The following is a 14,244-nucleotide window of genomic DNA, read 5'->3' on the forward strand; positions in this document are numbered from 1 at the left end:
GGGCAGGACAGGGACATGGCTTGGGCGCGGGGCACATGCATGCCCCAGGTGCAGTTTCCTTTTGCTCCGCCCCGGCACTTGGTCTCTAAAAGGTTCGCCATCACTGTCTTAGGACATCCATACAACTTGCCTGGTGAGCAAAATCTCACTATGAGCCAAGGCCGCCAAGAGACAGTTCTCACCAAGAATATTGTCTTTCATCACATTTGATTCTACTCACAGCCAACGATTTTTCCGCCGACAAAGACAGACCAGGGTCAGTGATGATAAATATACACTTGTATGTCTGGGGCAGTGATTTTCAACCAGGGTTCCATGGTACCCTGGGGTACCGTGAGCAGGTCCCAGGGGTACCATGGCAATGCTAACCCCCCCTCACTTTTGTGGTGTCTCCTGCCGGCGCCAGCAAGGACATGGAGCTGGCTCGGGGCAGGGCCTGCCACAAGGTCAGCAGCCACTTCCTCCCCCCCCCCCCCAGTTCTTCCCTTCACCCTGGGAGGGGAAGGTGGGGGTGGTGCAAGCAGGGGCACTGGGAAGGGAAGGTGGGGGGGATGGCAGGGGTACCGTGAGATATGAAGAGTGAGGTCAAGGGTACCGTGACATCGAAAAGGTTGGGAAACACTGGTCTGGGGACTGCTTTGGTAGCTTTGAGCTACCACTTCTCTACCTTTTTTTATAATTGCCCGATGTCTTCAAATGAATGAATTTCTTGATGACTCACGAAGGCTGACTGCTGAGAAAAACTCTCCCCACATTCTAAGCAGGTATAGGGATTCTCTCCTGCGTGGACTCTTTTGTGCTTCACAAAGGCAGAATTGTCAGCAAAACATCTCATGCACTGCAAGCACTGATAGGGCTTCTCTCCAGTGTGGACCCTCCTATGTTTCACAAGGCCCGAGTTCTCAGCAAAACACTTCCCGCAATCCAGGCATTCGTAAGGCTTCACTCCAGTATGGAGTCTCTTATGCTGGGCCAAAGTCGAGTTCTGAGTAAAACATTTCCCACACTCCAGGCATTTGTAAGGTCTCTCCCCTGTGTGGACTCGCTTATGTTTCCCAAGGCCTGAGACATCCGCGAAATGTCTTCCGCAATCAAGGCACAGGTAGGGCTTCTCTCCCGTGTGAACCCTCCTGTGTTTCACAAGGCTCGACTTCTCAGCAAAACACTTTTCACATTCCAAGCATTTGAAAGGCTTCTCTCCTGTGTGGACTCTCATATGTTGCGCCAGAGTTGAGTTCTGAGTAAAACTTTTGCCACATTCTAGGCATTTGTAAAGCTTCTCTCCTGTGTGGACGCTCTGGTGGATCATCAGGTACGAGCGGCGTGTAAAACATTTCCCACACTCCAGGCACTTAAAAGGCTTCTCTCCTGTATGGATTCGCTGGTGTTTCACAATGTTGGAATGCTGAGCGAAACACTTCCCACACTCTAGACACTGATAGGGCTTCTCCCCTGTGTGGACTCTCTGGTGTTTTACAAAAGTAGATCTTTCAGCAAAGCTTTTCCTACACACCAAACATTTATAGGGTTTCTCCCCAGTGTGGATTCTGTGGTGACTCACAAGAAGTGAATGGCAGGTGAAACGTTTCCCGCATTCCAGGCAGTGATGGGGCTTCTCTCCAGTATGAACTCTCTGGTGGTTCTCAAGGTTTGAATGGCGAGCAAAACTTTTGCCACATTCGGAGCATTTGTAGGGTCTCTCTCCTGTGTGAAGTCGCTGATGCCTCACAAAATCTCCCTGCAGTGCTAAACGCTTCCCGCACTCCAAGCATTTATAGGGCTTCTCTCCTGCATGAACTCTCTGGTGAGTCACAAACACAGAACGGTGTGCAAAACATATCCCACACTCCTCACAGGTATAGGGTTTCTCTTGGCTGTGGCCTTGCTGGTGTTTCAGAAACTGTGGTTGTTGAGCAAAACCTTTTCCACACTCCAGGCATTCATATGGTTTCTTTGCTGTGTGGACTTGCTTGTGCCTTGCAAGATTACACTCCTTAGTAAAACATTTCCCACACTCATCGCATGTGATCTTTTTCCTCACAGCCCCTGCAGGATAAAAAGAAAATGTGGGTAATATTTTTCCCAATAGCATGCAAGAGAAGGAGCTAGAGGAAGGAGGTTGGCAGCAAAGAAAAAGTAAGAAAGAAAATTGAGAGAAAATGCCAGTGAAATTTCATCCACTGACTTACGGTAACAACTCACCGGAGTTTATGCTGGAGATCTCTGTCACATCCAAGTTCCAAGAATCCAGCACCCACAGCTCTTCCCCATCTTCTAGCCTGCAAATTACGTCAGGCTTGGGGACTGGAAACCCTTGGAAGGAAATAAGAGAACAAGAAAGTGTAATGTATAGCTCAGTGCAGATGTGACAATCTGGGGAAAAAATGGAGGGGGGGATACCTCATTCAATTTTTCCAGTGGAAAAACCTGGAATTTTGAGGGTGCTTTGAAAACAGTGCCTGTGAAGTATTTTCTCTTTTGGAATGAGTGAAATACTTTAAGACAAGGTGTTAAACTGACTCAAGATAAGTAATATGAAGAGTCCTATTGAAGACAATCTACAGTACTAGGTATAATTTCTGTAGTTGTATACACCATATTTTAAAGGTATATCCATTGTTTAATTGTAACTAGCTTTACAAACAGTTAAAAGGTAAACTGTGGGCTGTTCCGCACAGGCAAAATAATGCGTTTTCAAACCACTTTCACAACTGTTTGCAAGTGGATTTTGCTATTCCGCACAGCTTCAAAGAGCACTGAAAGCAGTTTGAAAGTGCATTATTCTGCATGTGCGGAAGGAGCCTATGTTATCAAGTCACAGTTGACTCATGATGACCCCATTAAGTTCCACCTCATGGTGTTTTTAGAGCAGTGGTGGCGAACCTATGGCACGGGTGCCAGAGGTGGCACTCAGAGCCCTCTCTGTGGGCACGCGTGCACAGAGTTTGTCACGTGGGGGGGGAGCCATAGGTAACCCTGTTAAGTGCTGTTAAACCCCACTGATTTTCATGGGAAGAACTAAAGCACAATCCTTTACCTGGGAGTAAGCTCGGTTGCTGGCAACCCTCCTAGGGTCGTGATTCACCCGTTTGAAGCATAGTTGCTTCAAAGCAAAGACACTGACTACCACCAAGCTTACTCCCGAGTAATGCGCGCCTCGGAGCCAACCGTTTTTTTTCTAAACTAAAACCTCCGTATTCGGGTTAAATTGCCGTGTTGGCACTTTGCGATAAATAAGTGGGTTTTGGGTTGCAGTTTGGGCACTCGGTCTCGAAAAGGTTCGCCGTCACTGTTTTAGAGCAAGGGACCAGCAGAGGAGATCTGCCATTGCGTTTCTCTGAACAGCAACCTTTGTCTCCTTTGGAGGCCTGCCATTCAAATACTAACCACGGCAAGCAGTGGGTGGCCTTAGGTAAGGCATTATCAATCATCAGCTACACTGAGATGTTGTAAGACTCAAATAAAAATGAATTTCTCGCTGCCCACTTATGGTCCCTTCAGAGTACGTAATAGATACAATACAAGGAAACCCGTCTTCCTGAGAGATTCCAGTTCTTTTCTTAAACCCTTATCTTCCCTCACCAAAACAAGCCTTACCCAGTGAAGCCAAAGCCCCATAATTTTCCCACATCACTTCTCTGTACAAAGCTCTCTGGTTTGGGTCCAGCAGAGACCATTCGGCCTTTGAGAAGAAAATCATCACATCTTCAAAGGTGACGAGCATCTGCAAAACCAAGAAAACATGATCATTTTCGAGTAGTCTCAAGCACAAACTGAAGATGAATGTCAACACAACAACCTTTATTAGGCATATTAAAATAGGCTCCAGAGCATTACAGACATTTCTGAAGTACAAATCAAAAGTGCATTCCAAACACAGACAGATAAACTGCATCTAGCATTGGACGTTACTTAGAAAATTCTGTCACTTGTAAAAGAAATTTTGCTAGTTTTCCCAAGAGCATGGCCTCTGTGTTATTTAACAAAAGCTCCACAACAGAGTTGTCAGAGTCTCTTTCAGATTTGTCTAAGACCCGTCCAGGAGAGAAATTCCTAATACCCACATATCTCGGACAGTCAAGTATAATGTGAGCAAGAGTCTCCACTTGGTTTTTACAGTGTGGACAGACCCGATCCTGGAGAGGGATGGATAGGTAGCGACCCTTTGTAATGGCCGATGGAAATGTATTGCATCTGGCCCTTGTAATAATCCATCTCTGTTGGGGTTCAGTTAATAGTTCAAGATATTTGGCTATGTGCCCCTGTTCTGGTACTATTCCGACAGAAAGGGGTGAGCATTACTGAAGATGAATGTATGCTGGTCACTACAAGTCAGTATGTAGGCCTAGTTTGACGTTTTTCCTCAGTTTCCAGGAAAATGTTCCCCACACCTTTTGACGCTGCTGATCCATTTCTTCTTCTTCGTGATTTTGGGCAATTTCACACATGCAGAATAATGCACTTTCAATGCACTTTGCAGCTGGATCTTACTATGCAAAACAGTGAAATCTACTTGCAAACAATTGTGAAAGTGGATTGAAAGTGCACTATTCTGCATGTGTGAAAGTGCCCTTTCTCCGGTAGCCATGTTTCCTTTTTTAACAAATGAAACTACCCCTCATTGGCAGTCCTCGCTCTCTGCCTTTTAAGGTTCATGGCCTTGAAAAAATGACCATTCTTAAAGACTCCAGAAGGCCACATTAATGTATCAGTGCAGACGATCTGCTGGTGATCTGTATTTCCAGTTGAAATCAGACTGACCAAAAACTAATTTCACAGATTTGTTCTAATCTGGAGAGAGAGTTTCTAGCTAGCTTCTAAATGTCATAGGGGACACCCCTCCTTCTAGCTGTGAATTTTACCTTTTGAAGTCAGGGCTCCTTTCCCCCCATGATACCATAAAAGGTAATATTAAGTGTGAACTAGGCATAAGGGGAAAAGGCTGCATATGAGCTGGGAATAGGAAATCCCCCAGATCCCTTCATTTGCCAGAAAGGTTTGAAATGGACAACCTGTAGCAAATAGCAAGAAGAAGAAGAAGAAGAAGAAGAAGAAGAAGAAGAAGAAGAAGAAGAAGAAGAAGAAGAAGAAGAAGAAGAAGAAGAAGAAGAAGAAGAAGAAGAAGAAGAAGAAGAAGAAGAAGAAGAAGAAGAAGAAGAAGAAGAAGAAGAAGAAGAAGAAGAAGAAGAAGAAGAAGAAGAAGAAGAAGAAGAAGAAGAAGAAGAAGAAGAAGAAGAAGAAGAAGAAGAAGAAGAAGAAGAAGAAGAAGAAGAAGAAGAAGAAGAAGAAGAAGAAGAAGAAGAAGAAGAAGAAGAAGAAGAAGAAGAAGAAGAAGAAGAAGAAGAAGAAGAAGAAGAAGAAGAAGAAGAAGAAGAAGAAGAAGAAGAAGAAGAAGAAGAAGAGGAGGAGGAGGAGGAGGAGGAGGAGGAGGAGGAGGAGGAGGAAGAGGAGGAGGAGGAGGAGGAGGAGGAGGAGGAGGAGGAGGAGGAGGAAGAGGAAGAGGAAGAGGAAGAGGAAGAGGAGTTTGGATTTATATCCCCCCTTTCTCTCCTGTAAGGAGACTCAAAGGGGCTTACAATCTCCTTGCCCTTCCTCCCACACAACAAACACCCTGTGAGGTGGGTGGGGCTGAGAGAGCTCCGAAAAGCTGTGACTAGCCCATTCTCATCTAGCTAGATGAGAATGGAACAGGCTCGGTTGATAGGGAAGAGAAGAATGAATGCTGGGGTGTGAGTGACAGGTGAGGAAGAAGAGCAGCTGGGAAAGGGTCGTTTAGGGATCTGGTAGAAAGGAAAGGATGTCCCAGGTGAGAGGCATGGCCAAGTACTGATAGGTCTCGCAACCTTAAGCCAATAAACGGACTCTGAAGTATTGGTCAGTAGAACTGATTGAATAGGTATTGAAGCACCACACTTGGCAAAGCCAATTCTGACGAAGCTGGCATTCACAGTCCCCTTTATCCCCCATAGAGAACCCCCCTCCCTTTTTCCAAGAGTTTGTGATAAACAGTCTTTGGCATTTAGGCGCCTCAAGTCAGCGGCAGATAGCAAGAGAAAGCCACCTGGCTTCCTGTCCTATGAGGTAAGGGATGTGACACAGTTCCCATGGGACAGGAGTACCAGGGGAAGCCTAGTTGTCTACAAAGTATGTGAAGCCATAAAATAAAGATCAAGGAAAGAATGCCCAGATGGCAGTGGATACATATAGCAGACTGGTCACCTATATCTTTCTAGCAGCAGCAATTTGTTATTCTAAGCAGTTGCACTGTTCTGAGATTGTATCTCAATCACCTAGATAACATCCCCCTGACAAAGTACTGAAGAAGATGTTGAGTACAGCACCACACCCTTGCCAGGAGAGAACTATGTTCTTACGTGCCAAGTGATGGTTAGTGAGTGCAGGGAAAGAAAGAAGTTGAGAGACTGTGCCACAAGGCAGACCACGTGTACAAGGCTAACCAGTTGGGTACTGAAGAGATAAAATACAGGGCAGACTGAAAAACCAGAAGTACTTGTTTGTATGCACACGTCAGCATTCACATTTCAAAAGGAAGCTATCGTTTGAGCACCTGTATAGTTATAGAAGTAAAAACAGTGTTACAAATACTGAACTGACAGTTTAATCAGGATTTGTGTACCCATTTTTTTTCATAATTTATTTCTAACATAGGTAACACTTATGGGTTCTCCAGATAGGATCATAGTTCTATCATCCCCTGCCAGCATCATGCTGGAAGGGGATGATGGGAACTGTAGTCCATAACATCTGGAGGGCCGCGAGTTTGACACCTGTGCCCTAAAATGTATCTATTATTTTTAACAGATATTGAGGCTCCTAAAAATCCTACCGTCCACACTGACGGGCTTGAACACTTGCCTGCAAGAGCAGGAAAACATCAACACTTAACAAAAAGATCACACCCTCACTGTTTCCCCCAAGATAATACCACTAAGCATCCCTCTCCAACACACAAGAACCAGAAGTTCCCTTAGAATTTCCTACCTGAGCTCTCTCTGTTTCTCCAGAGGGCAGCAACAACCCAGACTCAGAGAAGGACATCATCTTCTGCACTGGTGAAGGGAAAAAAATGAACTCAAGGGAGACCATTCAGAAAGACATTTTTAAGGGCGTGGTCACAGAAGACCATTCAACATGGTTGAACTTCTCCCCAGGCTCAGCCGCCTGCACTGGCTACCAGTTGAATACCGAATCACTTTCAAGGTGTTGGTGTTGACCTTTAAGGCCTTGCACGGCCTGGGGCCTCCGTACCTGCTGGACCGTCTTACCCCATATGTCCCAAACCGGCCTCTGCGCTCAGCAGAGGCCAATTTACTGGTGATCCCTGGCCCCTCAATGATAATGGTTGTTTCCTACCAGGCCAGAGCCTTTCACAGCTCTGGCCCTCGCCTGGTGGAACGCTTACCACCACTCCGTCCATCTCCTGCGGACCTGCTGAGTTCAAGAGGGGCCTGTAAGACTGAACTGTTCCGGCCAGGCCTTCGGGACATCCTCAGTCATTGATGAGGGCCCCCTCCCTCCCTCCTTTTCGTTCCCCCTCCTCTGATAACATCATTGAATCATACCACCCCTTGGGGTTGAGGAGTTAATAGTGGATGCCATCATGTACTAATGTTAATTTTAATGCTGCATTTTAATGGGAAAGGTTTATATTTTATTCTTTAGAGCCTGTACTATTTAACTTATTGAATTTTAACTTGATTTGCTATATTGTGCTCTACTTATGTTGTTCACCGCCCTGAGCCCTTAGGGGGAGGGCGGTCTATAAACCGAATATATATATATATATATAAAATAAAATAAAATAAAATAAAATAAAATAAAATAAATATAAATAAATATAAATAAATAAATAAATAATTAACTAACTGTTCAATAATCAATCAATTAACCAATTAACTAACCAAACTTCAACCAACCAACCAAGCATGGTCTGAAGACTTTTACTATGACTCCCTTTCCCAAAACAGCTAACACAGAGCAGGAATATTCAAAACCAGCCCTCACCAGATAAACAAACACAATGGATAATCAGCTACTCAGACAGTAGTACAAACTATGAGGACAGTGATCCATTTAGTATCACGTACAATGGGGAGGTAGAAAATATTCTTAAGTGATGATGTGCCATTGGCCACTAAAATAAGCAAGATAATGCATACCCTAGTATTCCCCATTAATGCCTATGGGTGTGAAAGTTAGATGATGAAGAAAGCTGCCGATGGACGGATAGGATGAATGAATGGCATGAAGAAGAAGAAGAAGATGGATGGATGGATGGATGGATGGAAGGATGGAAGAAGATGGGATGGAAGATGGAAGGATGGAAGAAGATGGAAGGATGGAAGGATGGGAAGGATGGATAGAGGAAGAGGAAGAAGAAGAAGAAGAAGAAGAAGAAGAAGAAGAAGACCCTAGAATTCCAAGAAGACCTCTATGAGTGGGAAAGAAGAAGAAGAAGAAGAGCTGGCCAGAAAGACAGTAGATTCAGAAGAAGAAGGAGGAGGAGGAGGAAGACGAGGACGAGGAGGACGACAACAAGGAGTTTGGATTTATATCCCCCCTTTCTCTCCTATAGGAGACTCAAAGGGGCTTACAATCTCCTTGCCCTTCCCCCCTCGCAACAAACACCCTGTGAGAAGGGTGGGGCTGAGAGAGCTCCAAAGAACTGTGACTAGCCCAAGGTCACCTAGCTGGCATGTTTGGAGTGCAGAAGCTAATCTGGTTCACCAGATAAGCCTCCACAACTCAAGTGGCGGAGCAGGGAATCAAACTTGGTTCTCCAGATTAGAGTGTACCTGCTCATAACCACTACACTCCGCTAACTCAAACCAGTGGGTTCTAGATCAAATCAAGTCTGAACTCTCCCTAGAAGCTAAAATGACTAAACTATCATACTTCAGTCACATGAGAAGACAAGAGTCTCTGTAAAAAAAACCAATAATGCTCGGAAAAGTTGAAGGCAGCAGGAAAACAGGAAGACTCAGCTTGAGATGGATGGATTCAATCAAGGAAACCACAGTCTCCAGTTTGCAAGACCTGAGCAATGCTGTTAACAATATGATGTTTTGGAGGTTATTAATTCATAGGGTCCATAAGTCAGAAGCGATCTGACAGCGGTTAACACATATACACATGAATGCACTTGCTGAAAGCTGCATAAGAACATAAGAAGTAGCCTGCTGGATCAGACCAGAGTCCATCTAGTCCAGCACTCTGCTATTCGCAGTGGCCCACCAGGTGCCTTTGGGAGCTCACATGCAGGATGTGAAAGCAATGGCCTTCTGCTGCTGCTGCTGCTGCTCCCGATCACCTGGTCTGCTAAGGCATTTGCAATCTGAGATCAAGGAGGATCAAGATTGGTAGCCACAGATCGACTTCTCCTCCATACATCTGTCCAAGCCCCTTTTAAAGCTATCCAGATTAGTGGCCATCACCACCTCCTGTGGCAGCATATTCCATGCATGGAGAGGTGATCTTCTGCAGTCTTCTTACTTGGGTGGTGGATGAAGAAGACTTCACGCCTCTCCTGCTTCCCCAGGTCTCTGATCAAACAGCCAATCTCACCACTGGGCCTGACATCATAAACAACCAGGATGCTCCATCTAAGCCTTGCTGGCCAGTGCGCTCTAGCAATCATGTGCAAATGAATTTTCCTGGGCGAATGTGTCAAAACCAACCGCTGCAGAGTCAAACTGATCTGCAACAGACTGCTGCAGAGCGGCTATCGTGCCCATCTGTGTGCAGAAAGCGCATTGATGATGGCTGCATGGGAGCAAAAGTGCGGTGGACTGAGGGGTCTCCCATTTCCTTCTTTATTCCTGGGCTGTGTTATTCTAAAGGGCCCTGTGCACTTTAAGGATTACTGAAATGCTAGCAATGGTCAGTAACTTCAGAGATCAATAATCTTCCGGTTTCAGTGGGCTCAGACTGGAGGAGTACCTGAAGCCAGGCACCGTCTGCACATTAGCAAAGGAAGCCCCCGATCATCCTCGCTCCCTCCCCATCGCCCCCCCCCCCAATTCACTAGCTGCCCTTCTGAAGCTTTTCTTCCACCTCCTACCTAGCCCGTCCCCAGATCTAAAATACAGTCAGTTCCTCATCCCCGGGAGTTTCGTCCCAAGCCGCACAAAACGATGCAGAAACTTAAGGCAGACAAAGGAAAGGCTCCCCTCCTGGCCGCCCCCTCCTCCAATTTATATGCTGACAAAATGCTCTTCTCCTCCTCCCCACGATTGAGCACCAACCTGCATGCAAACAAATGGCACAACCCTGTCTCTCCGGGAGCGCTTCTGACGGCTCTCCAGCTTCCAAATCCTCCACTGGAAGCACAATCCCCTTTCTCCTTAGCTGGGGCGCTGGAAACGCTAGGCCTGCTGGGAGTTGTAGTTCTCCTGGCCAGGTCATCGGCGCACTATTCCTGGTCACATGACATACTCTTCCCTTGCGCAAGCGCGCTGGAACACGCCACTAGAATGACAGCTGTCATAACCGCCCAGGGAGAAATGCAGTTTCCGGCTGTTGCAGTGGTTTGTCGGTGACAGCAGCCTCTCCCTTCGCCCGCCAACCGCATCTTCACTTTTGAGTGGAGCAAATATGGATCCCCAGCAAAACATTTTGCCTATCATAATTGTTAAAGACCTGGTGAAATATACACATCCCAGATCCACAAATGTCTAAGGACTTGCGTGCAAAGGGCAGCTTCTGCACCTTTGCAGCTCCCTAAGATCCTGGGGCTGGCTCCAGGCAGTGGTGGGATCCAAAAATTTTAGTAACAGGTTCCCTCACCAGCCCCCTCTCAGCAAAGGGGGCAGAGGCGCACCTAGGCAAACCTGAGCCCTGAGCAAAACCTGAGTTGGATGCCCCCCCCATGGGCAGCCACCCCACCACGACCCCAAATTTTTTTTTGCACCAGGTCATTTCTAAATCATCATCACATTATAGAAAATGCCCCAACTCCCAAATCTGAACACAGCAATGGTGAAACACACAGGTTCTTTGATAGAGATTGGTGAGATAAAAGGTATGAAAGGCTGAGAATCAATGAATTGCAGTACCTGAAAGGGATTAACCCAGTTCAGGGAGTTACATTATTAGTCGCAATTGCTATGTGGAACCTTCATGTTCAAAGGCAGTATGCCTCTCGGGGAGGCGAGGGCGTGGAGATGGAAAAGCGGACCCAATTAGTAACCCCCTCTTGGCACACACAAATAATTAGTAACCCACTCTCGGGAACTGGTGAGAACTTGCTGGATTTCACGTCTGGCTCCAGGTACTTATCCGCAGTTCCTAATTCCCTTATTAGCTAACTCAGCCCAAAATATAGCTGATAATTGAAAATCTATTCGCCTCAAAATAAGCTTTGGGCCACCATAAATCAAACATCCTTAGATTCAGGGTCCCCTGCCTTGCAAAGGGTCTTTTTCTGTTCTTCAAAGCTTGGCCCAGTCAATTATTCAGCATATTTTAAACATTTTAAAATCTTTCCTGATTCTTGGGAGGAAGCTGAAGTTCCTGGGATCTAAACCAGGCTCTGTGGTGTCATCTCACAGGACAATCCTCCCCTTCCCCCCAAAATACAGACATTTCCTTCAGCTTACCTGAAATATAGGGAAAATAATACTGGAGCATCTACTACCCGCCCCCCCCCCCTTCCCAGCACAAGCCAGCAGGAGAAAAGTCAGGGGCATAGAAATGAAATCATGTGATGTGTGATGTTTCATATAAATAAGCACATTGGGGAAACACTCTGGTTGTACACTCTGGTTAAAACTCCGGTTTCTCTGAAAAGCCAGAGCATCACTCAACATGCTCACATCAAATACAGGTTTTCAGCTAGATATCATGCGTGGTGTGTCATCATATCTGTCCCTCTCCCCACCGCTAAACCTACCACGGATGCTGCTGCCCACCTGCTCCCTAGATGTGTGCCTTATGCTGCGTTGTGCATTGAGATGGGCCAAACAACTCTAGAAACCTTGGCATGGATAAGGGCCATAAAATATTGGCTGCATATACACTTTCTAGTGGGATCCAATAGCTATATTCCCTCTCTGTTATCAGATCACTTTATTTCAGAATGGTATACTTTGATCTTTAGAAAGGTTGAAGCTATTGGTATCCTCTTGGAATCACTCCTTATGCTCACAAAGGTGGAAGCCTTCAGACTAGTCAAGAATAGGCTCTTGGATCTTGATTTTCATAATTTGACTCGTGCTGCCAAGACAACCTGTTCTCCGACTAAATTATTAATCCCATGCGAGCGAGGATTTATGGCAGCATATCTTCGTCTGCTGATTAATCCCACCCAGAGGAGAACCTTGGCTACTGCAAGATGTAATGTGCTGCCATAAGCTCTGCTGGAGGGAAGATTTAAGAATATGGAACGTTCTAAAAGAGTTTGTTCATGTGATATGACTACAGTTGAAACACCCGACCATTTTTTGTTTCTATGCCCTAAATACAATAAGATACGCATGAAAATACATGAATTCCATTTTCTTGCAATGTTCTCAGTGGCATGAGTGTTATAATCTCCTGAACAGCTCTGATGTACTCTTTTGGGAAACTGTTGCAAATTTTATACTGGAAATTAGCAATTTTAACTGTATTTCTTAACCTTGTTTTGTTTTAAAATTTTGTCCTGTTTTATATGCCAATAAAGGCTTGTGTTGTTGTTGCTGCCCACCAGCCTGGCAGCTCTAGGTGGTTGCTAGCCCCCTGAAGACCACCACACACACAGTTTCAAGAGCTACCAGAAAATGTCAGTACTATGGCCAGGGTGGCAACTCACTGAAGTCAGGAACAACATGGAGGAGAAAGATCGTATCTAGACTAAAGGAAGCTGTCAAGATGTCGAAATGGAGTCAAGGAGGAGATTACAGTCAGCTTGCCTGAACCTGGATTTCCCAAGCAAAGGGATCAAGAATCGCTCGTTACATTAGCTTGGGAGGGATGAATTGAGGTCAGAAACGAAAGCCAAAAGTTTATTGAGTAATCGGAGCAATTTACATGGAAATACTGAGGCACCAAAGCAGAAGCGGCATCAAACAGAAATACAAAGGGTATTATTTCTAGAGCACCAAAGGAAAAGAAAAGACAACTCGAGTTTTCTGAGGTAAACCTTGATAACAAAGAGGAAGGGGAGAAGAGAGTCAGCAAAAAACACAACAAAACAAGGGCAAAGAAACACAGCCACGCTTTTGTCAGAAGCGGCAGCTTCATTTCAGGATGAGACAAACAGGCTAATTTAATCCACAGGCTCGGTGTGACAAGTGTGTTTTGAGAAGGTATTAACAGGTTACAGCAATTAAATGCAAAGCAAACTTCAGGGAAATCAGTCCCCGGCCAAATGTCATTTTGTCATGGGGGGGGGGCGGGGGTCCTTGCGCCCAGCCTCTCCTATGGTGTGGTGCCCCGGCCGGCACCCGATGGCTCCCTTGATGCCAGGGCGCTGCTCACCAGCCAAGCTGCTTGCCATGGTGGCAGGCTGACTCCTGCCCTACCCAAGGAGGCTGAGGAGTGCAGGGTTTGGTGGCAGGTGGTTCAGGTGGGTGCCACAGCAGCAGGCCAGCTCCTGCCACTACAGCACCCACCTGAGCCACCTGCCGCCGAGCCCTGTGCTCCCTGGCCTCCCTGCTGGCTGCCGTAAGTGGGGCATGGGGGGGAGGGGCACGGGAAGCCGAGTGGGCAGGGAGCCGGTCGTGCTCTGGGCGCCATTTTCGCCCGGTACACCCCTGAGGGAAACGGAAAATATAAAACAAAGGGACCCTGATATAACCATTATTCCTTAAGTTACTAATCACTCGATTAAAAACACCTCCGCTATGTCGACTCCTTTGTGCGGGAGCCATATTTAAAATCCATACCATAGAATTTATGGATATAATGAGCACGAGCATGCTTTTTTCCTTTCATTGAAATCTCATCTTTCTCCCCAATGTGGGACATAGAAGTGGTTTGCATCGTTCTCCTGTCCTTCATTTAACCCTTACAACAGCTTTGCGAGGTAGGTGAGGCGGAGAGTGGATGACTGGCCTAAAGTCACCAAGGGAGGTTCCACAGCAGAGTGGGGATTTGAACCTGAAGCTCCCAGATCCTACGGCAGGACCTTTCTTGAGAGACTCTACATTATCACCCATTAAGACGGCTCGTCCTGTTAAAAAGAAACACTACATCTTCCCATTGCATTGTTTTGCTTATCCCAGTTGGTAACAGAAAGAGGAG

General features: G+C 46.1%; 1 protein-coding gene across 1 annotated transcript; it reads right to left on the reverse strand.

Moving 5' to 3' along the window:
* Nucleotides 1-513: 513 nt before the first annotated feature.
* LOC125428710 (gastrula zinc finger protein XlCGF26.1-like) lies at nt 514-10,366 on the reverse strand. Its single transcript, XM_048489280.1, has 5 exons — nt 10,266-10,366; nt 7,003-7,070; nt 3,598-3,724; nt 2,203-2,313; nt 514-2,046 (listed from the first exon to the last, which is right to left on the reverse strand). The coding sequence occupies exons 2-5, from the start codon at nt 7,060-7,062 to the stop codon at nt 674-676; spliced, it is 1,671 nt and encodes a 556-aa protein (XP_048345237.1). The 5' UTR covers nt 7,063-7,070; nt 10,266-10,366; the 3' UTR covers nt 514-673.
* Between the last annotated feature and the right edge of the window lie 3,878 nt (nt 10,367-14,244).

The sequence above is a fragment of the Sphaerodactylus townsendi genome, linkage group LG03 (assembly GCF_021028975.2).
Source record: "Sphaerodactylus townsendi isolate TG3544 linkage group LG03, MPM_Stown_v2.3, whole genome shotgun sequence".
Taxonomy (NCBI): Eukaryota; Metazoa; Chordata; class Lepidosauria; order Squamata; family Sphaerodactylidae; genus Sphaerodactylus; species Sphaerodactylus townsendi.

What these genes read in the sequence shown, in the direction of transcription:
- LOC125428710 (XM_048489280.1), bottom strand. Translation starts at nt 7,062, where the DNA reads ATGATGTCCTTCTCTGAGTCTGGGTTGTTGCTGCCCTCTGGAGAAACA. An exon ending in GAGAAACAGAGAGAGCTCAG is followed by an intron (nt 3,725 to 7,002) that starts GTAGGAAATTCT and finishes TTGGTTTTGCAG; the next exon opens with ATGCTCGTCACCTTTGAAGA. An exon ending in TGGGGCTTTGGCTTCACTGG is followed by an intron (nt 2,314 to 3,597) that starts GTAAGGCTTGTT and finishes TTTCCTTCCAAG; the next exon opens with GGTTTCCAGTCCCCAAGCCT.